The sequence below is a fragment of the Amblyraja radiata genome, chromosome 4 (genome assembly GCF_010909765.2).
Source record: "Amblyraja radiata isolate CabotCenter1 chromosome 4, sAmbRad1.1.pri, whole genome shotgun sequence".
Classification (NCBI taxonomy): Eukaryota; Metazoa; Chordata; class Chondrichthyes; order Rajiformes; family Rajidae; genus Amblyraja; species Amblyraja radiata.
In genome coordinates, this window is record NC_045959.1 from 40,353,794 (window position 1) to 40,381,726 (window position 27,933).

Here is a 27,933-nt window from a genome sequence, read left to right on the forward strand (position 1 = left end):
ATTCTATACAAATAGCTCAGGATTATTAAGAGAACTGAAATGAAGAAAGAATAAAATAAATCGAAAGAGATTAAAACATAGACATGTTTACAATCTATTCATTTTCTTTAATTCTGAAAATGTACTTAAGTTCTAAGGATCTTTGTGAATTATTTGTAACTTTTATAGGAGCTGCAAGCTGAAATTGAACTCATCCAGCTAGAAATTAGAAAGAGAGACACCCGAATTGCAACATCAAAGTCTGAGAAGGAACTTTTCTACAGAAATCTTTGTTCAGCACAAGGTGGCAGTTGGATAATCATATTTTTAATATACTTTAAATACGTACTTAAATGTGATATAAATAGAGTACGTATTTCTCACGGTATAGCGTAATAAATGTGAGATTCGCCTACCAGGCCATAATTTGAGTGGTGATGCGAATGGCTGTTTGGTCTATTTCAGTTTATCCGTCAAGGCAAACTGCCAATAGACAAACACAAAAAGCTGGGGTAACTCAGCGGGTCAGACAGCATCTCTGGAGAAAAGAAATAGGTGACATATCGGGTCGAGACCCTTTTCTCCAGAGATGCTGTCTGACCCACTGAGTTACTCCAGCTTTTTGTGTCTATCTTTGGTTTAAACCAGCATCTGCAGTTCCTTCCTACACATTGCAAACTGCCATATGCCTTATGTTTCTTAAATAAGTTAGAGTGGTGGTGAAAATCCCTGTTCAGAATTTAGTTCTAAATATTCATAATTTTGTGTATTTAAAAAAATACTTCCAGATATCAGTATAAATTTACCCCTTTGATCAGTTTGAGTCTGTCACCTCATTCTCATTCTAATTTCATGACACGATTTAAATTATAGGGCTGGAGTAATTGTATTGACAACTGGATATTTGGACTAGCAAGTATTTCTACCCATATGAATATCCTAACCCTATTCCTCCTTGAACTATATGAAGGTATCATTTTATTCCTTTCTTTATGAGTTTATCAAGCTTTTTCCTTAAAGCACAATGCTAGTCATCTCAACTGCTTCATCTGATACTGAGTTTGAGAATAGATAATGCTATGTTGTAAATAAACTCAAAAAATATAATTGATCTGATTACCCTAAGGAGCCTCTAGGTGGGGCAGAGTTGTACATCCAAACAAAGAAAAGAGATAGACACAAAAAGCTGGAGCAACTCAGCGGGACAGGCAGCATCTCTGGAGAGAAGGAATGGGTGACGTTTTGGGTCGAGACTCTTCTTCAGACTGGTTAGGGATAAGGGAAACGAGAGGTATAGACGGTGATGTGGAGAGATAAAGAACAATGAATGAAAGATATTTCCAAAAAGTAATGATGATAAAGGATACAGGCCATTGTAAGCTGTTTGTAAGGTGAAATTGAGAAGCTAGTGCGACTTGGGTGGGGGAGGGGTAGAGAGGGAATGCCGGGGCTACCTGAAGTAAGATAAATCAATATTCATACTGCAAGGTACCCAAGCGAAATATGAGATCCTGTTCCTCCAATTTGTATTTAGCCTCACTCTGACAATGGAGGAGACCGAGGACAGAAAGGCCTGTGTAGGAATGGGAAGGAGAATTAAAGTGTCCAGCAACCGGGAGATCAGGTTGGTTCAGGCGGGTTGAGCGAAGGTGTTTTGCGAAACGATCACCCAGTCTGCAGTTGGTCTCGCCGATGTATAAGAGTACACATCTTGAACAACGGATACAGTAGATGTGGTTGGAGGAGGTGCAAGTAAACCTCTTTCTAAAGAAAAGAGATAGCAGCTTCTATCACATCCAATAAAGGTGCCGAGAGAGACTGCAGGAAAAAGTTTTCTCAACAGAATGGAGGGGCACCTGCCATTCTCCAGCTTTGACCCACAATCACTGTGCCAGTCAACATGCACTCCGACCCCTATATCTCAGCGTTGAGTGGCAGTATAATTCGACCCTGGTCTGCCCAACAGACTGGTTCTGAGTGGTTGCTATGCTAATGATACTGCTCCGATGGGCGGCGCGACTCACGTCGCAGCGGCCTCTGCAGTCCGTCTGTCTTTTTGTTATTTTTTGTCCCGTTTTAATGTCGTTTTTATTTGATGGGGTATGTGTGGGGGGTGGGGGCGGGGGGTGGGGGGGAAACTTTTAAAATCTTTCCCCTGCACGGAGAACCCGACCTTTTCCCTGTCGGGGCTCCGTTGTCATTGGGGCTGCAACGTGGAGCGGCCTCCGGCAGGAACGACCTAGGGCTCCAGTCGCGGAGCTGCGGACCTATTCACCATCGTAGAGCTGGCCGAGTTCGGAGCGGGTGGAGCGGTGGTGGCGCGCTGCTGCGACCCGACCCCGGAGATTCGGAGGCTTATCGCAGGTCTGGCAGATAGGAACACCAGGAGCCCGTGGGTCCCTGCTGGGAGACCGCTTTTTGGGGCTTCCGCAACGGCGACTTCACCCGCCCGAGTCGCGGGGTCGAGGAGTACCTGGAGCAGGGCCTTACATCATCGCCCGGCGCAGCTTCAACGGCTGCGGGACTTTGCTAGCGCCCGCCGGAGGCTCCAACAACAAGACCCGGACGGAGCGTGGCCTTGCATTACCCGGTGCGGCGTTAATGACCGCGGGACAATTGCCATCGCCCGCCGGGGGCTTTGACTCTGACATCGGGAGGGGAATGGGGAGTGCAGGGGAGAGATAAGTTTTTTTGCCTTCCATCACAGCGAGGAGGAGATGCGCTGTGTTGGATGTCTGTGTAAATTGTGTTGTGTCTTGGGTCTTTTTTTCTTGTGTATATGACTGCAGAAACAACATTTCATTTGATCCTCTATGAGGTTCAAGTGACAAATAAATTGGTATTGTGTATTGTGTATTGTGTGATACATGCCTGTCAAAGGATTTGAGTTTGGAGCTAATTGATGATTATCAAGATTTAAACTTGCCTGGAGGTACTAGAACAGACACTTCCAAATTTAACATGCTGTTGCTAATTAGAAGCAATTTCATTGCAACAATATATACAGCATCTGTATAGTTGCTTCCACAAAACCTCCAGCTAGCTGTCTCCACCTTTGTCGTTTCCCCCCCCCCCCCCCCCCCTTACTCCATCATTTTTTTTGTCTGCTATATGTATCATCCAGCTGCTTCTATATTCCAACTCAACTACTTCCCTGATCCTTACATGGATCAATCAGCACATCTTGCTGCACCCCTCTTCGATCCATCACTCCCCTCTGTTTATTTTGTCTATGTTCCATCTTCATTCTTAATTTCGATGCAAGCTTTTTGACCTGAAATCTCAACCGATATTTTCCATCCCGACAGATGCTGCTTCACCCAATGAATTCCTCCAGCCGGTTGTTGTTGCTCCAGGTTTCAGCATCTGTAGTCTCTTGAGTCTCCACTGAATAAAATGTTTCTGGTCCCCTGTATGACCAAGGGAGAGATGGAAAAGAGTGCTGAGTTTTTTAGACAAAGTACTGGGGGTCCAGAGGAGAAGAGTGTACCAGGAAGATGAGAGTGAGTGGGAAGGGGTTGTGGGGAAGGAGACTGTTACCCTCTCATCCTTGCTACCTTTCTTGGTCCTATGTCATTCCATTCATAACCAAAGGTGGGACATGATTATGAGAGACATCCATGATCAAACACTCCTGTTTTTTAGGTGACTCCTTTGAGGTGTATAGCATTGCACTCGCTCTCTTTAAATTTCTTAGTTTCAAGACTTTTAATGAGGTTTTAATAATGTAGTTTTAATGAGGTCATGACAAAGTTTCTCTGAAAGTCTCTTCGTGTCTCATACGACTTCTTAAAGCTTCCTTTAGTAAGTGAACGGTGAATAGTTCGAATGGCTTAAATAGTATTTAAAATCCTCTGTGAGAACTCTATTCCTTGAGTTCAGCTGATCACTATTAGAACGACATTGATCCATTGCCAAAATTCATGTGGCCTTTTTAACGTGCATGAGTGCTGTTTAATTGTCAGTCAAACTTTCAACAGTCTTCTTATCCAAATGTACATATCAACTCCTTTGGTAAGGTGGTGTTTAGGCCTGCAGTTGGGTTACAGTGGTATCATACCTTAATCATGGTCACATTATAGATTCATTGTAAATGTTGCTTCGGATCACACTTGAAAACTGAACAGAGCTGCTCTGCAAACAAATCAGCATTTGGTTTCTGCAGTGAAAAGGAGACTGTAACATAAGAAGTGAATTCAATGCATTAAATTAGTACATAAAGTGGATGCTGCTTTACCTTGATTCATTGCTGGGTCACTGGACGGTGGGAAGATTCAGATTAGTTTATTGTCATATGCACCAGGGTGTGATGAAATTCCTGACTCGCATGAAGCTCATAGAGTAAACAGTATGCATGGTAATAATAAAGCAAGAAATACAATGTCAAATGCAAAACTGCAGAATGGTTTAAAGATTGTAGTGCAATGTGACGTAGTGTGGGAAAAAGAGTGAAGTGCAATTATGGAATGAGATGGAGTTGAGTGAGTACATGGCAGCACCTCTGCGAGGGGAGTATGAAAGAGGAGATTGGCTCAGGGGCCTGATAGCAGTAAAGAAAAAGCTGTTCTTAAATCTAGATATCCAGGCTTCCAGCCTTCCTGTTATAATACATTATGAAGATGAACTGGATGGAAGGAAGAGATGAGCCTGTGATGGACAAGGCTGTGTTCACCATTCTCTGCCGGCGGCCCATGCGGTCAAGGACAGATCAGTTGCCATACCAGCGGTGTCGGCACGACAGCGCAGCAGTAGAGCTGCTGCCTTACAACACTTGCAGCGCCAGAGACTCGGGTTCGATCCTGATTACGGGTGCTGTCTGTATGGAGTTTGTACATTCTCCCCATGACTGCATGGGTTTTCTCCTGGTGCTCAGGTTTCCTCCCACACTCCAAAGATGTACAGGTTTGTAGGTTAATTGGCTTGGTATAAATGTAAATTGTCCCTTGTGTGTGCAGGATAGTGCTAGTGTACAGGGATCTCTGGTCGGTGTGGACTCGTGGGCCGAAGGGCCTGTTTCTGCGCAGTATCTCTAAACTAAACTAAACCAAACCAGGCTAAGTTGAATCCTGTCCTGAAGGAAATATTATGACAAATTCTTATTGACGGGTCTGGTGGTCAGAAAATCCAGAAGCTAGTAGCCGATAGAAGACCCCAGCCCAAGGTCCAGCAATTTAGAATTGAGCTTAGTCAAGTCAAGTCAAGTTTATTTGTCACATACACATACAAGATGTACAGTGAAATAAAAGTGGCAATGCCTGCGGGATTGTGTAAAACAACAGAACAGAACCAGTATTTACATTTTTATTTAAAGACCAAACAGGAAGTACTCCCTGGTGAGATCAGAGTTTACAGTCCTGGTGGCCTGTGGGAAGAAACTCCGTCTCGTCCTCTCTGTTTTCGCAGCGTGACAGCGGAGGTGCTTGCCTGACCGTAGCAGCTGGAACAGTCCGTTGCTGGGGTGGTAGGGGTCCTTCATGATATTGCTGGCTCGGCATCTTGCACCTTCTGGTGTATAGGTCCTGCAAGGGGGAGGGGGAGTGTAGTTCCCATGGTGCGTTCGGTCGAACACACTACTTTTTGCAGAGCCTTCCTGTCCTGGGCAGAGATGTTGCTAAATCAGCTCGAGATGTTTCCAGACAGGATGCTTTCTAGTAGAAGGATTGAAGGATTCTCAGAGAGACTTTGAATTTCCATAGCTGCCTGAGATGGTAAAGGTGCTGCCTTTCCTTTCTCATCAGTGCGGCAGTGTGTGTTGTCCATGTCAGATCCTCTGTGATGTGGACACACAGGACTGTTGTGCTGAAGCAAGGCAAGAATTTCATTGTCCTATCTGGGACACATGACAATAAACTCTCTTGAATCTTGAATCTGTTCACCCTATCCACAGTAGTCCCATTTATCCCCAGTGGCTTGTATGCCCTCGGTTGTTGTGCCCTTCTAAAGTCCGCAGCTCCTTAGTTTTTGTGACATTCAAGAGGAGGCTGTTGTTCTGACACCAGAATGCCAGGTCAGCCACCTCCTCCAGGTAGGCCGCATCGTTATCGGAGATCAGGCCCACCACCACAGTGTCATTAGCAAACTTGATGATAGATTTGGAGCTGAACCTGGCCACACAGTCATGTGTGTACAGGGAGTACAGTAGGGGGCTGAGGACACAACCTTGGGGGAATCCTGTGTTCAGGGTGAGGGGGTTGGAGGTATGTCTCCCCATCTTGACCACCTGGGGCCTGGCGGTGAGAAAGTCCAGGACCCAGGCACATAGGGGAGTGTTTCTCTAATTATTTTGGTATTATAGTGTTGATTACAGTTCAGCAGTTTATTATGTTGGATGTTAGAGCTACTGGGTATACCTCAGTCGTCGTAGCTTCAATTAGAAGTAAGAGGTTACTTCTCTTGGGGACTGGAATTATTTAGATTTCCTTGAAGCAGTTGGGGACAGTAGACTGGTGAAATGAGAGGTTAAAGATATTGTGTAAGACTGTGGTCAGTTGCTTGCCTGTACAAAATGGGCATAAAAGGCATTGAGTTCATCTGGCTAAGGTGCACCTTTGGCAGAATTCACCTCCGATTTCAGCTTATAGCCCTGATGATATTGATGCCCTGTCATAGTCGCCTAACATCTGCTCGATTGAATAGAACCTCCAGCTTTTTCTAGATTTCTCTCTTGGCATCCGTGATAGCCTTGAGATCATACTTGGTCTTCTTGTACTGCATTAGGTCATCCTTCAGGACTTCAGCAGAGCAACTGTTTTTCCAAAGTTCACGGTTAGGTTAGATTTCCTAATTATCCTTGTTGGAGCATAATCATCAATACATTTCTAGATAAAACTATGATGACTGAGGTATACTCATTCATGCTGGATGAAGAGGTCTTGATCAGGTTCCTGTCTACTGACATGAGGCAGTCCTGAGATAGACCTTCATTCGTGTCAGACTACTGCTGTATTACTCTTTTGTTGGTGACTCGCATTCCAGACTCTATAAGCCTGTAGGCTCAGCACTGACACAAGATCAGACTGGCTGAAATGAGGGTGGAGGATGTAGCGATTGGTGTACTTGATGGTGTACCAACAGTCCTAGTGGGGCAAGAAAGATGCTGATAGTATTTGGAGAGTACATTTCTGAAATTTGCTTGATTAACATCATCGGCAATGAACAATAGGGCATCAGGGTTTGCTGTCTCAAGGGAGTTGCAAACAGATTATAATTTGTCCAGTATCATCTTGGTGTTGACTTGGAGTGGGATGTAGATCGCCGATGAGATGGTGGAGGTGAATTCCCTCAGTTGATAAAACAGTCGGTCTTCCAAGTCAGGGGAGCAGAGTTGTGCTGAGATGATCACATGCACCACAAAGTGTTAATCATAAAGCGGGCATCACTGCAGCTGCACCTGGAGTCCCCTGACTACTACGCAACCATGGTTGTTTGTACTCACAGCTGTGCCAGTAGTGTTGGGTCGAATAAAGATCGGTAATTCCAAAATCTGTGTTGATTTAGCGATCATTGGTTTATTTTTGTTGCTTGGACTAATATAAACTGGAAAAATTTGCTTGCTATCCAGATAAAACATCCATATACGATTACAAATAAAAACATACATGAGTACAATAGGTAGTGCAAAAAAGAAGAGTACAGAACATACTGTTACAATAACAGAGAATGTGAAGATTTAAAAAAGTGCAATGGCTGCAGCAAAGTAGATTGCAAGATCAGGAATACATCCTAGCTTGAGAGAATTCTGTGGAGAAGGAACTGTGCTTGAATCTGGTGGGCAGTCTTGGGCAGAGCAGATGTCAAACCAAGCTATAATGCATCCTTTTCTACCTCCCCATCCCCACCTTCCTCTTGACTGCATCCATGCTTCATGCTGCATCCAGTATGTCATCACATCATTGTTCAAGATCTAGCCTACCTTAGTGAGGTAATCTGCTAACATGTAAACAGAGCCTTCGGCCCACCGGGTACATGCCGACCAGCGATCCCCGCACATTAACACTATCCTACACCCATTAGGACCAATTTGTACATTTACCAAGCCAATTAACCTACAAACCTGTACGTCTTTGGAGTGTGTGAGGAAACCGAAGATCTCGGAGAAAAACCATGTAGGTCATGGTGAGAACGTACAAACTCCATACAGACAGCACCCTTAGTCGGGATCAAGCCCGGGTTTCAGGCGCTACATTCGCTGTAAGGCAGCAACCCTACCTCTGCGTCACCATGACCGCCCACCGTGATAGCGATTCTAGTTGGTGGCTGCGAATGCAGCATTTCAGGTTGCTGGCGTTGAGAGTTAATGTGGAGAATATACTGATGCCTAATATTGCTGATTGTGGTCAAAGATCCATTTGCAGAGTGGGGTGCTGAGTGCCAGGTCCAGGAGTTTGGAGATGCGTTTGGTTGGAATGACAGTTGGCAGGAGACTTATAGCGCTGGATCGAATAAGATTGTTTGTGTTGGGACATATAGATAATAATGAAATTGACCAGAGAAGACTATTTTATGAGATGCTTCATATAAAATGTTACCACTCTCTGGCACCATATTAGTCACAAGAGGAAAAAGGAGTATCAGAATAAAGTGTTCGGATAAAGTTAATAAATAAATACTTTTTGTCAGTGGAAAGTGGAGAACCAACAGGAGCACAGTTGAGGGGTGGCAACAGAATAAACGTTTGCAGAAAAACATGACTTGCAATTTACTTTTAATGAAGAAAAGTAATGCAGGGGATATAAAATGGAGAATGTGACTAACTAAATGCTGGTAAGAGTTCAATTAGTCTGATTTCTTTCTATGCTGTAATGATTTAACAATTTTGGACAGAGGAGTCTGCTAAAAGTAATTTTGTGAAAGGATGTCATTAGTTTAGTGAATAGGTCTACAGATGATTATGCATTTATGCTGTTTTTGTTTTCTAAGGTAAAACTCATTTTGTTTAGAAGTAATCAAATTTAAGAAAGGATTTAACAATATTTTTACCTCTAATACATTTTACCCATCATCTCAATCAAAGCTTTATTGATCTATGGTAATTGCTATTGCATTAAGACTAAAAATATAAATGTGACAGAGTCTAGGTCAAGAGAGAAGAAATTATTGATGGAAGAATTAGTTCAAATTAAGAAACTAAAGGAAATTGCTAACCAAGATATAACTTACAAAGAGTCTGAACTAGTGAATATCAAGCAGGAACTGGAAAGGACAACTGCCCAGGCAAATGATGAAATACATCAAGTTTATTTGCTAGAAACACAGGTACGTTTGATGGAGTTATGGTACGGCTTTTTTGCTCAAGATTTTGCATTTTTTAAATGCACTGTATTTATTCTCATTATGAAAATTTTCCTTAAGATACTGCATTAGTGTACGGACACAAACAATGCCTCATACATAGTGTTATGCCACACCTGACGAACCCAACTTTAGCATTGTGGTTGCAGACATCATGCATCAAAAGGCCTGTTTGTGTGCTGTGCTGTTTTATGTTCTATATGTTATTTTAATTCTGCACATTAACTTTTTAACATAATTTCTTTGTTATGATCTAAGTTATTACAATCACTGAATTCTAACTGTACAGAATTTCTGTGGTGTACAGAAGGGAAAAGGAAACAACATGCTTCAATTACTAAATATTGTAGAATTTCTTAGCCTTATTGTCTCCATTTCTTATTTGAGTTTAATTCTCATCACAATTTCAAAATATGAAAAGAATAATGATTTCTATTCACTCCATATTTATGTCGGGGGCATGTCTTTTGAGCATGTACAATACCAATCTATTATGAGAATCAAACACTGATCTCACTTTGGAGTCTAAAGCTCCAGTTATATAAAGTTGAAATAATGGTTTCTAGAAGTGGAAAAGCTTTCCATGAAAGTCATGGTAAATAATCTACATCTAGGTCCATTCCAGAGAGGTAATATGCTTCCATCAATCGCCTTCATTGAGATGAAAAAACATAACTTGCCTAATAATAAGTAGGAGACAGTAAACCTCTTACTGGCCAGCTGAGACCATGTCAATATTCTTGAAAACAGCCTGCTCTCTGTTTATTGTGAATTTATTTTGCCATTGTTTCAAATGGTATGTTAATTTTAACAACATATTTACAAAGCTTCAATTCAAAAAATATCCATGCAAATTATGTTGGCTTGACTTAGTGTAGTTTGCACAAGTAGAAGGGTTAATGTTAAATAATGATTAGAACAAAGTATATACCATGCACAAACAATGTAGAATTGTGTTCAAAAGAAGGGAAATTAACATTTTGTATGTTTTGCTACTATTTAGATGCATAACATTACATAATTGGATATCCAGCAGTCAGGATTTTTAAGAAAACCAGTTCATTCTAATATTTTCTATTCCTTTAGTCACCTCCAGATTTTTTCATCTAAATCTGTCAGCATATATGTCTGAAGAAGGGTCTCGACGTGAAATTTCACCCATTGAGTCTGAAGAAGTGTCTCGACCCGAAACGTCATCCATTCCTTCTCTTCAAAGATGCTGCCTGTCCCGCTGAGTTACTCCAGCTTTTTGTGTCTGTCTTTTTGTGTCTGTCCTTTCATGTGCTTGTCCAAACATTCCCTTAAATGCTTGAACCACTCCCTATGTTAATGAGTTCTGCATTCTCGTCATTCTTTAAATAAAGAAGTGGGTTTTTTTTTTGCTTAATGCCCTGTTACATTTCTAGTTGACTATCTTATATTATGGCTTCTAGTTATGTTCTTCCCTACATGGCAACATTCTTCAGTTATCTATTCTAACAAAACCTTTAATTATTTTAAATATGTCTATTAGGAGCCTGCTGTCTTTTCTCAGGGAGAAAAGAGACCCTGTCAGTTCATTCTTCCTTCCTGGTAATTATACTCTGGCACTTTTGACATAATTCTTGTAAATCATCCCTGCATCCTTTTATAATCATAACTAAGTGTGAAGTAACCAAGGTTTGATACCTTATTTTTTAATTCAATCCCTTCAAAAATAAATCCTAGCCCTTGATTTGTTTTCCCAACTTTTAGTGATTGTTGAAGTTGTACTCTGATCGCATTATTTTCACTACCTTACTGGTTAGACACCTTAAAAGCAAAGAGTGAGTGCCCTATTCCTTTTGCCGAAATGTACTACTCCACATTTATCCCACCTGCCAAATATTTGTCCTTCTGCAAATTTATTGATGTCCAGCCATAACCTGTTGCAGTCACCTCGGTATGGCTATCGTTATCTAAATTTTAACATTTGCATATTTAGAAATTGTATTTTCGATTTCAAAGTCTGAGTTTTCAATGTATTCCAGAACAGAAATATGTAAACTTTCTACCTACATATTTTTCCATTATGAATAGATACCGATAATTCTCTTTTTCCTATTTGTCTAGCAACTAGTTAAAAATATATTTTGCTACATGTCTCATAACCCTGCATACATTTACCTAACAGAAGGCTATTTGAAAATCTAGATTAATTACATTGCCTTGGTTTACTCTTTTATTTCAGAAAATTTGATAAAAGTTAGTAAGCAAGATCATCCTTTACAAATCCATGTTGACTTCACTGCTGTACTTTTCATTTGTGTATATTATTCTGTTCTCTCCATTACTAAGGATTCTGTTATTATTCCTACCACTGTTGGTGAATTGACTAAAATTCCCTGGAAGTGTTCAGTTACCCCTAAATATATGCATAATACCAGTTATCCTCCTTCCTTCTGGCAATATACCTTATTTTAACAAATTATTAAATAAGTTGGAATTCCAAGATTCTTTTAAAATAGACGGATGCAATCCATGTAGATCAAAGGTTTTTATCTTCTTTTGAATGTTATTAGTTTATTTATTCCCATTTTAAAATGTCGATGCTCTTGTCTCACCGTTCAACTTCATGTCCACTTGCTTTATCTGTCTGAGGCAAAAGTTTCTGCCCTCTTCCAGTTGGCGTTAGTCTGTCAATCACGCCTAGTTTGGTATTGTTATTGATATTGGTTTAGAACTGTCATATGTGCAAAGATACAGTGAAAAACAATATCAGTAAAAAAAAGTTTACTGTCTTATAAGTCATGGAGTGATGTTGCACAGAAACAGGTTATTTTGCCCCACTAAGATTGGGGTGACCATCAAGCATCCACTTGCATTAATCCTGTATTAATCCCATTTAAATCTCCCTAAACCCTATCAACATCTCTATCCAAGGACCCCAGCAGTTCTTCCAGATGAGACAGAGGTTTACATGTACTTGGTCTAACCTCATGGACTGCATCCCGTGTTCCCAATGTGGCCTCCTGTACATTGGTGAGACCAAGCGTAGACTCGGCAATCGCTTTGCTAAACACTTGCACTCGATCTGCCAAGGCCTACTGGATCTCCCAGTTGCAAACTATTTAAACTCCCCTTCCCATTCCCATATTGCGCTTTCTATCCTGGACCACCTCCATTGCCAGAGAGAGGCCACACACAAATTGGTAGCAGTCCCCCTCTCCCACCCCCCTTTTTTCCCCTCCATTCCCCTTCCCTGAATCCTGGCTGACCTTGTACTGCTTTCTCCACTCCGCATCCCTCTCCACCTGCATCCCTTCCAATGGCTACACAATTCACAACTTTTCTATCCCCAAACTTAATTGACAACTCGTTATCTATTTTGGGCCTACAACTGACTTTCAATCTCTGCCTTTATCCAACTATCTGCCTTTCAAAAATAATCCTTGCCTGTGTGCACCTAGTGCCAGCTATGCTCTGTCCTAGCCTTCCTCTTTTCCAGCTTTCTACCCCCCCCCCCCCCCCCCCCCCCCCCCACCACTGGCAATCTGTGTGAAGAATTGTCCCGAACCGAAACGTCATCTATCCACATTCTCAAGAGATGCTTCTTGACCCACTGAGATACTCCAGCATTTTGTGCATTTCCTTGGTATAAACCAGCTTCTGCAGTTCCTTGTTATTACAGTATATTGCCATATTAACCTCCTGCAGATCCTACCTGTCACCTATACATTAGGGGCAATTTACAATGCCCAATTTACCTACAAACCCACATGTCTTTGGAATGTGGTGGAAAAAAACCAAAGCAGCCAGGGAAAACTAGGGCAGATACAAGGATAACATGCAAATTCCACATAAACAAGTTGTCTTGTGCAATTGATAACTAGGATTGACCAAGACCTTTTGGGCAACTGTTGTCTTCTGGCAGTAGAAGATTACAATAACTAGAAAAGCAACAGATAAATTTGATGGTTTGCGCTGACTGCTGTATCAGTTACATATTGTTACTTAAAACCTTTTTTTGCAAGCTTAATCAACATGTTGAGAAGCATCAAGCTACAGAAGTTCAGCTTGGAGAAAAAAAGCTGGAGTTGTTTAATGCCCAAGTTGCACTTCGTCAATGTGAGGAGAAATTCTACACCAGTACCGTATCCATGCAAGACCACATTGCTAGAGAACTGCGGTGAGGAAATTTTGGATTTGTGTTTATATTTTAATGAAAGGCTGTTGAAGTGAAGCCAATCCAGTTTCTTTTAAATACTTTGTATTAAATGTTTGACACCAATAATAAGGATTTTGCCTTGACTTTCTCAGCATTCATATTTTTATTCTGGGTGACACGCAGGAACACATGGAAATTATATGGAAACGATGTTTCCAGTAATGTGAGGGCCTATAACCAGAGGGCACATCCTCAGAATAAAAGGACATACCTTTAGAATGGAGATGAGGAGTAATTATTTTGCCAGGGGGTGGTGAATCTGTGCAATTCATTGCATTCAATTCAAGACATTAGATATTTTTATTCTTGCTTCACCAAGATTTCCTTTCTTTTGTACTCCAATCCACTTAAAATATAATTTCCCTGCCTAATTGCACTAATTGCTGCTGGATCTGTGTATTTATGCATCGATATTTACTGTCTGTCATTTGAATTTGTCCTTTATTTATCACCTTCTTGCCTCACTCAGACTTGTTACATTGTTCATCAACAGTTCTGCTGCAGAGAAACTATCATTTCTTCACTGGCTCAGATGAGGTTATGTATATTCAAAGAAATAATGAAATGTACATGCACTTTATTACTTTGAGATGAACCAACTCTCTGTATTTTCAGAAATGAAATCAACAGCCTGCAGCAAAAGCTGAGGGACCAAGAGGTGTTGGCAGAGGAAGATACATTTCTTAGAAATAAAGAGGCAGATGACTGTTGCCGCTTAATAAAAGAAAATTCTATTTTGCACTCCCAGGTGATGGAACTAACACAAGATGTGGAGAGTGTAGGTACATTTCAAGAAAAATACTTGTTTAAATAGGGAATTAATAATTGTATTGGTCATATAATTTTGTAACAATACAGCAGGACAAAGCGCAACGTTTTTACAGATGGAAATACAATTTTGGGTATATTGGGTATAATTCTGGTGTTACATTTGATTAGTTATTTGTCAATACAGACATTCTTAAAATGGCCAGAGCAGAGGATGTCTAAAATGGTAGAAAGAACAGCTTCTTGTGTTTCTGAAACTTTATTCTACTTGTGTCACAGACATCAGATTAAATATATGAGATTATCAACTGAGTTGAAGGATATTGCTACAGATCATGGGTTAAATTTAAAAGCTAATTGTGCCAGTTAAAAATGTCTAAGAAGCATTGACTCTAGCTAGGTTACAAACTTATCATTTGAAATTGTATTTCCATCTGTAAAAACGTTGTGCTTTGTCCTGCTGTATTGTTACGAAAGTTAGAGCCATGTGGAGGTGCAGATGTTTGACATACCAGACATTCAAAAAGGTAAAAATAAAACTTGTAGTTAAGATCTAATAGCAATTATTACTGTGGGCTTTGACCCAACCTTCAGTCTGTCTGGAGCACTGAGACTCCAGCAGACCAAGAAACCATCTGGACAAAGCAAAATCCATCGGCACTGATAATCTGCAACTTTCGGAGCTGGTCTGGAGCTCTTGTTTACTTTGGAGTTGGATGAATGAATAAATATCATTAATGCCACTCAAGCAGTAACATGTTGGGAAATAAAAATCGAGTATTTCTCAAATACTAGTTTCAGCCATTTGTCAAATCCCCATGACAGCATGGCCAAGACTGCTATTTGTTCTTCATTCAGTGCAATCTCTCGCGTCTTCAGATACTTTACGTATCCGCATTCTCCAGCTGTTGTGTGATCTCCCACATCGTGTACAAATTCATCCTTTACACTGTCAGTAAAACTTTTAGCATTTAGCTTAGAATGAAGAACAGTAGTGGATGGGGCAGGGGTATTGGTTATCACGGTAAAGTTGTGCAGTCTTTTCTGCTTAATTTGGCCTGCAGACTTAAGGGTTCATTTTGATATGCATCACCAACTGTTTTTCTAGATCAGCTAGTTTGTGGATCTCTTGAGACTGAAATTGAAAAAAAATTGAATGATTCACTAAGTTTAAACAAGTAAAATATGTATTTTAACAAATAAATCAGACGTATAGACTACCACACTAATGTTTAATGTAATTACTGCATTTGGCCACTCCATGTTGTTAAATGCCGACTGTTGCTTCGGGTTATTTGTAATTCTGTGCAGCCAGCTCTGTTGTTAATTGCCTACTACCGCGTCCAGATCCTGTTGCCAGAAGTTATGGAATAGATAATAGGAGGATGAGAATAAAGACTTGATATTTGCTGGCTGTCATGATTGTTGCAGGGTAGCTACATTACTAGGATTTAAAAAAAACATGTGATTACCTGAAAGGGCAATGAATGACTTTGTTTCAGCTCCTTGTTATTTATGAGGGATAGGGGCAGGGACTTCCCTTAAATAAGAAAAAATGCAATACTATCAAGCCCATTGGCAATGACACAAAAGCTGCAATGGCATAAGTGATCAACCCCTTCATGAATGTAATGACGAGCATTAGCCTATACATAAACCTACCCATATTCCTTAGTCCTGGTATTCCTGACTCTGACCACACACCTTGCCCACGATCCAGGCTCTGACTCAGGCTATGCATCCGGTTCCTGACCCAGATCTTGCAAGTGCATCAATTGTAAATCAGCAGTATAACATGGACTTGGTGTTTGTTTTTGTGATTCACTCACCGAGGTAATTATCTGACATCATCCTCACTGTGTTACTTTCACATAGGCTGAATTGTTGCGTATGGTTGTTCTTCCATGTTTAATATGGATCAGCAACATTTCCTGTTCATCCTCAGAAGTATGACACTTTTTTCCCCTCTTCAGTACTAAATATTGCCTTTTTCAAGAAGCTGCCTAGCCCTTAACTGCAGGAACCCCCTTGAATAATGTTGCATATGTTGCACAGGATTCATAACATTTCTGGGCTCTGAGCATATTTGATTCCTTCCTGTTGAGTAAAAGAATGCAAAGAATCTTGCCAACATTATTTATTCTCAGTCTGAAGAAGGGTCTGGACCCGAAACGTCACCAATTCCTTTTCTCCAGAGATGCTGTCTGACCCGCTGAGTTATTCCAGCATTTTGTGTCTATCTTTACTTGGAATTGATAATTTACTTTTAGTCAGGTTTTTGCAGGTGGAAGATCTCATTATAACCATATAACCATATAACAATTACAGCACGGAAACAGGCCATCTCGACCCTTCTAGTCCGTGCCGAACACGTATTCTCCCCTAGTCCCATATACCAGCTATAAGCTCTGCCCTTTGCTTTCCATGTGCTTTAATGGTTGTCTGGTTCATGGTGTCCTGCCAAATGATATTATGTCTGTAATGTTAGTGCCTGTGCTTAAAGATAAGGCTGGTAAGCTCAACAGTATGGATAATTACCGACCTATTGCTTTAGCCAGTATCTTATCTAAAGTACTGGAGAGAATACTGTTGACAAAGCTGGAAATGTTTGTCCTTACCACTGACAATCAGTTTGGGTTCAAAAGGAAACATGGAACTGACCTGTGTATCTATGCTCTTAAAGAGATTGTGTTCAGGTACACAAGCCTGAATTCATCTGTATTTCTATGTTTTATTGATGCGTCCAAGGCATTTGATAGAATTAATCACGGACACTTGTTTGTAAAATTGCTAGATAGAGGTGCCCCTAAATTATTAGTGAGAATTTTAGTATTCTGGTATGCCCATCAAACGTTTCAGGTTAAATGGGACAATGTTGTATCTGCTCCATTCTGTGTTAGTAACGGAGTGCGGCAAGGAGGAATTTTGTCTCCTATTTTATTTAATGTTTATATGGACGAACTGTCAAATCAGATAAATAGGTTAAAAACTGGCTGTCTTGTGGGCAACACTATTGTTAACCATCTTATGTATGCAGATGACCTGGTCCTGCTCTGTCCATATAGTGCTGGGATGCAGCAGATGCTGAAGGTGTGCTCTCAGTATGGCCTTGATTATGACATTAAGTACAACGCTAAGAAAAGCCGCATAATGGTAGTTAGGAGCGCTGAGGACAAGGAATCAACTTTTCCGACCTTTTATTTGTCAGACGGTCCTCTTGCTGTGGGTGAGGAAATTAAATACTTAGGTCATGTCATATCCGATGACTGGACGGATGACAAAGACCTTTACCGACAGCGCTGTAAAACTTATCTTCAAGCGAACATGCTTATAAGGAAGTTTTATATGTGTTCTGACTCTGTGAAGTGTTCCCTGTTCAGAACCTACGTCACACCGTTGTATACAGCCCAATTGTGGTCGAAGTATAAGAAAAAGAGTATGCAAAGACTCAAGGTAGCATACAATGATGCAATGAGGATGCTGCTTTGTGTCCCTAGGTGGCATAGTGCCAGTCAATTGTTCGTGTCCACTAGAGTGCCAACCTGTGAGGCACTCTTAAGACAGCTGATGTTTAGTTTTATGTGTCGACTGGACAAGTCAGAGAACCATATCATTGAAGCCCTAGTCAGCCCTCTGAAAAGCTGCTATAGATTCACTTCTAGGCTAAGACTGCATTGGTGTAATAGCTTGTATATTTTATAGGCTAATATGCAATTTATTTAATGTATTTTTGTTTCTTCTTTTTTTTTTTTCTCCGTTTGATGTGTTATATGGACCTGTGTCTGTAATAAAGCTTTAATAATAATAATAATAATACCTGCGCTCAGACCATAACCCTCCATTCCTTTCCCGTCCATATAACTATCCAATTTATTTTTAAATGATAAAAACAAACCTGCCTCCACCACCTTCACTGGAAGCTGATTCCACACAGCCACCACACTCTGAGTAAAGAAGTTCCCCCTCATGTTACCCCTAAACTTCTGTCCCTTAATTCTCAAGTCATGTCCCCTTGTTTGAATCTTCCCTACTCTCAGTGGGAAAAGCTTATCCACGTCAACTCTGTCTATCCCTCTCATCATTTTAAAGACCTCTATCAAGTCCCCCCTTAACCTTCTGCGCTCCAAAGAATAAAGCCCTAACTTGTTCAACCTTTCTCTGTAACTTAGTTGCTGAAACCCAGGCAACATTCTAGTAAATCTCCTCTGTACTCTCTCTATTTTGTTGACATCCTTCCTATAATTAGGCGACCAAAATTGTACACCATACTCCAGAATTGGCCTCATCAATGCCCTGTACAATTTTAACATTACATCCCAACTTTTATACTCAATGCTCTGATTTATAAAGGCCAGCACACCAAAAGCTTTCTTTACCACCCTATCTACATGAGATTCCACTTTCAGGGAACTGTGCACAGTTATTCCCAGATCCCTCTGTTCACCTGCATTCTTCAATTCCCTACCATTTACCATGTACGTCCTATTTTGATTTGTCCTGCCAAGATGTAGCACCTCACACTTATCAGCATTAAACTCCATCTGCCATCTTTCAGCCCACTCTTCCAACTGGCATAAATCTCTCTGTAGACTTTGAAAATCTACTTCATTATCCACAACCCCACCTATCTTAGTATCATCTGCATACTTACTAATCCAATTTACCACACCATCATCCAGATCATTGATGTACATGACAAACAACAGTGGACCCAACACAGATCCCTGTGGCACCCCACTAGTCACTGGCCTCCAACCTGACAAACAACCATCCACCATTACTCTCTGGCATCTCCCATTCAACCACTGTTGAATCCATCTTGCTACTCCACCATTAATACCCAACAATTGAACCTTCTTAACCAACCTTCCGTGAGGAACCTTGTCAAAGGCCTTACTGAAGTCCATATATACAACATCCACTGCTTTACCCTCATCAATTTCCCGAGTAACCTCTTCAAAAATTTCAAGAAGATTAGTCAAACATGACCTTCCAGGCACAAATCCATGTTGACTGTTCATAATCAGACCCTGTTTATCCAGATGCTTATATATATATTATCTCTAAGTATCCTTTCCATTAATTTGCCCACCACTGACGTCAAACTAACAGGTCTATAATTGCTAGGTTTACTCTTAGACCCCTTTTTAAACAATGGAACAACATGCGCAGTACGCCAATCCTCCGGCACTATTCCCGTTTCTAATGACATTTGAAATATTTCTGTCATAGCCCCTGCTATTTCTACACTAACTTCCCTCAATGTCCTAGGGAATATCCTGTCCGGACCTGGAGACTTATCCACTTTTATATTTCTCAAAAATGTCAGTACTTCCTCTTCTTTGAATCTCATAGTTTCCATAGCTACTCTACTTGTTTCCCTTACCTCACATAATTCAATATCCTTCTCCTTGGTGAATACCGAAGAAAAGAAATTGTTCAATATCTCCCCCATCTCTTTTGGCTCTGCAGATAGCTGTCCACTCTGACTCTCTAATGGACCAATTTTATCCCTCGTTATCCTTTTGCTATTAATATAGATGTAGAAACCCTTTGGATTTACTTTCACCTTACTTGCCAAAGCAACCTCATATCTTCTTTTAGCTTTTCTAATTTCTTTCTTAAGATTCTTTTTACATTCTTTATACTCAAGCACCTCATTTACTCCATGCTGCCTATAATTATTGTGGATCTCTCTCTTTTTCCGAACCAAGTGTCCAATTTCCCTTGAAAACCATGGCTCTTTCCAATTTTTACTATTTCCTTTCAACCGAACAGCGACATAAAGATTCTGTACTCTTAAAATTTCACCTTTAAATGTCCTCCATTTCTCTTCCACGTCTTTCCCATAAAACAAACTGTCCCAATTTACTCCTTTTAAATCCTTTCGCATCTCCTCAAAGTTAGCCTTTCTCCAATCAAAAATCTCAATCCTAGGTCCAGTTCTGACCTTCTCCATAATTATATTGAAACTAATGGTATTGTGATCACTGGTCCCGAACTGTTCCCCAACGCATACCTCTGCCACCTGACCCGTCTCATTTCCTAACAGGAGGTCCAGCACAGCCCCTTCTCTAGTAGGTACTTCTATGTATTGCTGCAAAAAACTATCCTGCACACATTTTACAAACTCCAACCCATCCACCCCTTTACAGAATGTGTTTCCCAGTCTATGTGTGGAAAATTGAAATCTCCCACAATCACTACCTTGTGCTTACTACTAATATCTGCAATCTCCTTACATATTTGCTCTTCCAATTCTCGCTCCCCATTTGGCGGTCTATAATACACCCCTATAAGTGTTGCTACACCTTTCCCTTTTCTCAGTTCCACCCAAATAGCCTCCCTAGATGAGCCCTCTAATCTATCATTCAAGAGTATTTAACCGTTTGAGATCAATAAAGTGATTGTTTAGATCTTAAGGTTTATAACTTAGAAAAACTTGATTTTAAGATGGTAAATCTATTGCAGGCTCAAGCAGCTAGGGATCAGAAGAATTCTCAGCGTTCAAACAGCATTGCACAATTAACTTCTCTGAAGGAGAACGAGAGACAGCTTGAATTGGAATTAGTCTATTTAAAAAGAGTTATCGAGGAAGAGGAGAAAAAGGCTGTCAATGCCTTGAAACAGGTAAAAGTTATTTAATTTGAACATTGTGGAATGGTTTTGGGTCCTCTCTCATAATTATAGATTTGTCCCAATGAAACTTTTCAATATAGTAAGTCTACACTAAATTAATAGGTGTGACTTTGCAGCAATTTCAGCTTCAATTACAGCTTCATTTTGGGATACAGCATTTGTAAGTGTTGTTTCCATAACATGTTAGGAAAACTATTACTCCAATCTACAATGAAGGACAATTTACAAAAGATTTGAGGAAGTGGAGCTGAAGTGGTTATCATCTATGTAATATGCCCCATTTCAGAATAATGGGGCATATTACATGCTCCTACCAGTGCAGAGCTTGTCATTGCTTTACTTAAACTTTGATTAAATTTCTACCTACCCATCTCCGCCTTAGGCTGGGGAGGCAAATCATAATTCCTTGGGACAAGTCAATCTGTTCAAACAGGTCTGCACAGCCTACTCAACTTCCCTGGATTTAAGTAAACTTCTGGCCAACAGAATTCACACCATGTTTCCTTAGTAGAATCAGATACCAACCTTCAGTTCCTAGACCCTGGAAATTAATGTGGATCATTGGCATTAGAAGTGGCATACTGTAGATGACCAAAGGTGCTCCCATTTAAAGGTGGCGGATGTGCAGGAGTGGGCGCCGTCTGTGTATGGCAGCCTGCCCGCAGTCCGTCTCTACACCTTTTTTTATTTTATTTTATTTTAAGTCATGTTAAAAAATGTTAGTGGAGGTCTTCTATGTGGGGGGTGGGGGTGGGGAAGAGGGAAACTTTATTTCTTAGTCACCTACCTGGTTGGAGAGGCAGCATCCCTCCAAGCAGTTTCTTCGCCCCGTCCTCGCGGCCTACCATCGAGAATGGAGCGGCGTTTCCTGTCGGGACCGGCCGGGACTACAGCTTCGGCGGCGGTGGCGCAGCGCTGGGATACCAACACGGAGCGGGCAATGCCTTACCGGGTCGCCGTGCGGTAAGCTCCGGAGCGCTGTGGCCGTCGATCCCAACATCGCGGAGCTGGGGCTGCGGGCGTCCGGCCGCGGGCGGCGCTGGATTTGGAGCGCCGCAGAGCCAGGGTTCGAGTTCGCCGGGGTCGGAGCTCCAACCGGCGCGGCCTGAGGACTACGAGTGCCCCGATCTCCAGGGAGGAGGCAGCCGCTCCAGACTTTTCCAAGCCGCTGAGGAATGTTTCACCCGACGCCGATGTTCCATCTTCACGGCAAGAGGGCCCTGAAAATCATCGGACTGGCTGCACGGCCACAAATGGGCCCCGACCTCGGGTGTTTCACAGAGGAAGAGGACTTAACTTTCTGGTGCCTTTCTCCACAGTGGAAATTTTTGATTCTGCTGTGGGGGGACGTTTGTGTTGAACTCTATAATGTGTTGTGTCCATTTTATTCATTTTTTTAACCTTTTTCTATGGTTTGTATGGAAACTTATTATTTAATTTATGTAAAGCACTTTGGTGTCAATGCGAGTTGACTTAAAACGTGCTACATAAATAAAACTTACTTACTTACTTACTATTTGGATCAATGTACATTAACTTGACTTCATTGCAAAATACCAGTTCCAGTCCCCAGTAACACATCGTCCCTTACATATCATTATGCCCATATTAATAAATATGGCCATCTCTCTTCTTCCTGGTCACCACTTGTAGCTTGTAACTAATTTTGTCCATCACTGTTCAGGTAAAATACCAAAATAAATAAATGGTAAATGAATTGGCAAATCAACAATGCAAAGATGTTTGAATGGACAACAGGATACAGAGTGAAGTTCTGGCTGAATTACTGTGGAAAGGAAAAAAACATACTGGTGATGATGCTAAAATAACATGCAAGGACAATATTAGAGCTGCAAGCTTTAGGCTTGTCAAGAAAGGATGAACAGATGTGTAAGTTACCTTGAAGTAACTGCGGCATTCACCAAAGTGGTCTTAAAATTTTTGATGTTTTGATTACGGAAGACGGAGAATATTTCCACTTACAAGGAAGATTAACTTAGTTACTAATATCAAATAGCATTTATCAAATTTACAAAAAAGTTGTGAGAATGCAAAATTCCCCAAAGTAATCAATGTGAATGTACATCAGGCACTGCCTACCCTGACTAAAATTATAAAATGGTAACAACTAAATATAAATAGTAAAGGCATGGGAGAATTATGCCTATCCAAGAGATCGACCTCTTAGGTAGGCATAATTCTCCGTGCCTTTCATCCGCAGCGCTTGTAACCAAAGATCTTAGAGCAGAGCTCGAAGATCTTTGCTTGTAACCCTTGAAGGTCTGTGCAGCCCACGTGCCGTCAGTGCTGCCTGAAGCCGTCAATTTCAAGCGGGGCTGAAGGCAGCTGAAAGTCTGCCTTTGCAGCACTGCGCATGCGCAGCGCTGGTTTCTTGGCAGGGTTTTCAAATATGGATTGGCATTATTTCAAGTTTATCTTAGGAAACAGAGAGAAGAATGGAGCTCGTGTACCAATGATGTGGGAAGTACATTTCTTGGTGATGTTTTTAAATACCATATTTCCCGGGTTGTGGGGGTGGGGGGAGAGCTCCTTTCACAGCGTTTGGGAAGTTGCAGGGAGGGCACGAATGTTGTGAAGGAGGGGATCGGGATAATGCCACTTGCGACGCTCGGGTGGCTGTGAGCGGCCGCCGGGGCGGACAGCGGAACCAGCCTCCACCTCAGCGCCTTCTGCCGGCCCCCGTTCACCTCTGGCAGCTCTCCGTCTAAAAACCTCTCTCCTGCCGCTCGCTGGCCTCACTCATGTCCCACAAATCCTTAAATTCCAACAGCGCGATTGAGGTTACTCGGCTGTGGGAATTTAAGGATTTGTAGGAAGCGGCTGACATGAGCGAGCGGCAGGTGAGAGGTGTTCAGACGGAGAGCACTGCCAGAGGTGAGCGGGCCGGCAGAAGGCGCTGAAGTTGTGGCCAGTTCTGCTGTCGGGTCCTGGCGGCCGCTCGCAGCTCCCCGAGCTGCTTCTATCCCCGGCTACAGTGCGGTGGCTTCGCGCCCGGAGAGCTGTGGCAGCGGTGAGTGAGTGAGTTACTGGCATTATCCCTGACCCCCTCCTTCTCAACGCTCCTGCCCTCCCCACAACTTTACTCCTGGCACAGACTCTCCACACGCTGTGAAAGGAACTCTCCCCTCAATTCGTCCCTTGAACAAGTGTTGTCATTCAATAAGATGACAACTGATTCAACTTTTCCCTGTACTCCCGTTTTCCCCACCATCTCTCCACCTGCCATCACCCTTCATCCCCACCCATTCAGTAATTAAGAATAAAGGAGACTAGGAAGCCATGGGCAAATTGAATTGTTACTGTTTTTATATTTATTTTTACGCAAGCGCGGTTTAAATTTTTTTTTAAAGCCGACTGACTGCCTACCCTGAGTAATTACTCACGGCACGTGCCTGATATACAGTATATTTGAAGGGGAAACAAAATGCCGTGAAGGAGGAGAGAGTAGCGAGTTATGCTGGTAGAAAAGACGACGAACAGACGATGAACAGACGATGAACAGAGGGAAAATTGCTTCCATGCTGTACATTTTGTGCCGACCAACTAATAAACAGTGAACAATCACTCCAGATATATTGTCAGTAGTTTCAAGCTGGCATTTTGGCTATTTATTTAAACTAAGGAAATAATGCTGGAAATGAATTTTGCAGTATAATTAAAACATGCAAAATATTTCTAATTGATTTCCCGAAAAACTGCTTTGAGGCAAGTGAGATTTCAAAGCTTAAAAGCTAAAAGAAAATAACAAAATCATGAACCACATCGTAGCTATGCTTTTTTCAATCCAGGAGAAAAGTAGATGAAGTCCAGAGTAGGTGAATCGAGGACCAGAGGACAGGGGCTTAAGGTGAAGAGGAAAAGATTTAATAGGAATCTGAGGGCTAAGTTTTTCACACAAAGGGTGGTGGGTGTATGGAACAAGCTGCAGAGGAGGAGGCAGGGACTATCTCAAAGTTTAAGAAACAGTTAGACAGGTACATGGATAGGACAGTTTTGGAGGGATATGGACCAAATGCGGGCAGGTGGGACTAGTGTAGCTGGGACATGTTGGCCGGTGTGGGTAAGTTGGGCTCAAGGGCCTGTTACCACACTATCACTCTAAAAGACTCACTCTAAAAAAGTGAAAACTTTCAGTATGTGTCTGTGCTGCTTCCCTGTTTGAGTTTAATAAAAGTAAATCGTATTTGATTTGGGAAGTTGTAAAAAGACTGATGCAAGATTGGCATTGGCAAAATAAACAGTTACTTGTTCATAAGCTTTACCACTTCCCCGACTGTTTTTTAGAACAGATGCGAGGGATGAATTTGCCTTCTCTTTTTCCCTAGTAGATTACAATCATTGATAGCTGCAGGAGCTTGTATTTGTATAATTGATCCAAGCCAAAACTTAATGCAAAATGTAAAGCACAAAATAGACATGTCAACTGATGTTTATCAAACAGTTGTCCAATCCACAATAAGGCAAAATGTCTTGATATGGAAATAAAATCACCAACAGACAAACAAATTAGAGATTGAATTGATTTGCAAAATTAATGTTTGAGAAATTAGCTTGGCATGTGTGCCTGCTTACACGGCATTTGAGTCAGAAATCAAGGGATTAAGAGAACTTGAAAATATAAAAAGGTAAAATGTATTAGATTGGTGGGTAATAGGAAACCTAGAAGGAGAATATATACTTGTCAATTTTAAATACCCTTGTAGCTTCAACATCTAGAGCAAGGAAAGAGTTCTGTGGAGCTGAACAGGCAATCACTTCAGAACCAACTAATTACATTGGACAAACACCTTTCCAGTATCAAGCTGGAAAACTCCCAACTCAAGACAGAGAAAACAAGTCTAGTTGAATACATCTCTGAATTACATAAACAGGTATTTTAATATAGAACGTATCTATTTGCCCATTGTTTATGTCTGTGCTCACTGCATAAAATCCACTCCGCCATCTGAAGATGTCAGAAGTATGACATATGACTCCAGAAACCCCAGCTTTAAATTCTGCCATTATATTGGCAGCATGATGGTGCAGCGTTAGATTGCAGCGCCAGAGACCCAGATTCGATCCTGATTATGGGTGCTGTCTGTATGGATATGTGTATGTTCTCCCCGTGACCTGCGTGGGTTTTCTTCGGGAGCTCCAGTTTCCTCCTACACTTCAAAAATGTACTGGTTTGTAGGTTAATTGGCTTTGGTAAAAATTGTAAATAGTCCCCAGTGTGTGTAAGAAAGCATTAGTGTGCGGGGATTGCTGGTCGGCATGGACTCTGCGTGCTGAAAGGCCTGTTTCCATGCTCTAAATTAAACTAAATTGTTGGATGCTAATCTATGTATAGCTAAAAAATATTTTCCAGACATACCTATCATGTTGAGCACTTAAAATAGTGCCCTATTACTTTGGCTATTCCTCTAAACAGAAAATGTTTTTCATTGAGCAATAGACAAGATGAAAAATTACTTTAAGTGAATGTGGTAGCAGTTTTTGTAGTTATTAATTCCCAAATTAATTAAGTGATCAATTTTAATTATACTGTAAAAGAAAATCAAACAATCGTGACTAGTGCAATTAGACTAACTTGGGTGATAATTTAATACAACAATAGTTGTAGATGCGCACAACTGAAAATAGAGATGTCATTGAATGTAATAGACATTTGTCATAAAGATTAATTCTGCTAGGTGTAAATGTCCATAACCATGTTTGCAATACGTATTCCCTGATATTTCTTATTTGTCATCTCTTGCATTGCTGATATAGAACTCAGAAAAAGATGTTGAAATTCTTCGGATGAAAGGATACATCCATACACTAGCTCAGGACCTGGGCAGCCTAAAATCTCAACTCAAGGCGGAAAGTTCCCTTCGATCAGAAAGTTGCAAGGAAATCTCCTGCATTGCTGACACCATGAAGCAAGTTGCAAATACTATGACCAGAAGGAACAATAGAAACACTACAATTCTTAATTTTTCAAAATAATGCATGATATTTTAAGGCTCAAGCTTTGGAATATTCACTGAAATGGTCAGGATTTTGAATTAGAGTGAGACATCAGTTTTCAACCGTGCAATTAAACTTAAATGAAAAAGATTCCAAACAAGACAATATGATCATTTTTTATGCAGTTTTAAATGTTACATGTACAGCTATTCTCTACTCACTGGCATCATTTTTGGCATTTGATTACATAGCACAGGTTGAAAAAAAAACAAGAGCAAGTGCAAATATTATTTTCCCCTCTTGGAATGTAATAAGATTGGTTAATTACCACCCCAATCACTCGCATATCAATCTTCTCCCTCTCTTCAATTTATCTGGCACGAAAGTGCTCATCCACGCACTTTACATCTCCAAACTCAACCAATGTGCCTGTCTGGCCTCCCACTATGCATATTCCATAACACTCGTTAAAATGGGGTTGGAAAAATTAAGATCAAATGCCTTTGCTACCATTGCACTGAAGACAGTGTTTACAATTGCTTTGCATGTTTTTAAATACCATATATCTTATCAGAAAAGATGCTGCATTCAATACAACAGCACCCCAATTGCCCATTGCCCCTATCCTCACAGACCTAGATTGCTGATTCCACCATAAAATGTAACACCTCTTCCAATTTTCTGCAGTCTTAAGTAGCCCGGAAAAGGAATTTATTGGATTTTCTGCAAACCTCTACTTTTTGCCTCCTTGTCAGGAGCTCTCACCTCCTGTGCCACTTCCTCATACCTCTCGATTCTTCAATCTTTCAAATATCTACCTCCATCTTAAATATATCTAATGACTTGGCTTCCATTACCCTTGGTAGAAAATTCCAGGGATTCACAACAGAAGGCTATTTGTCAAACTTGTTTTTAAATGACTGGCCCCTTATTTTAATGCTATGTCCCCTTGTGTCTTTCCAACATCTCCGCATCTACCCTGCAAAGCCTCCTTAGGATCTTGCTTGTTTGAATAAGGTTGACTCTCATTCTTCTAAACTCCAAGGAGGAACTGACACAAACTATCTAAACCCTGATAGTTCAACCCATTCATCCCAGGATTTAGTTTGGTAAAT

General features: G+C 41.1%; 1 protein-coding gene across 4 annotated transcripts in view; it reads left to right on the forward strand.

Moving 5' to 3' along the window:
* The window catches only part of LOC116972002 (centrosomal protein of 55 kDa-like), a 45,993-nt gene extending 19,018 nt beyond the window's left edge, over positions 1–26,975 (forward strand). For 2 of the 4 annotated variants that reach the window (XM_033019231.1, XM_033019233.1), the window contains 7 exons: positions 169–283; positions 9,050–9,234; positions 13,263–13,417; positions 14,072–14,234; positions 20,696–20,854; positions 25,588–25,755; positions 26,639–26,975. In XM_033019231.1, the coding sequence (XP_032875122.1) occupies positions 169–283; positions 9,050–9,234; positions 13,263–13,417; positions 14,072–14,234; positions 20,696–20,854; positions 25,588–25,755; positions 26,639–26,857 (1,164 nt within the window). In that variant the 3' untranslated portion in view covers positions 26,858–26,975. The remainder of the gene's footprint in view (positions 1–168; positions 284–9,049; positions 9,235–13,262; positions 13,418–14,071; positions 14,235–20,695; positions 20,855–25,587; positions 25,756–26,638) is intronic. The other 2 variants (XM_033019232.1, XM_033019234.1) reach the window with 2 other exon arrangements.
* Positions 26,976–27,933: the final 958 nt, after the last annotated feature.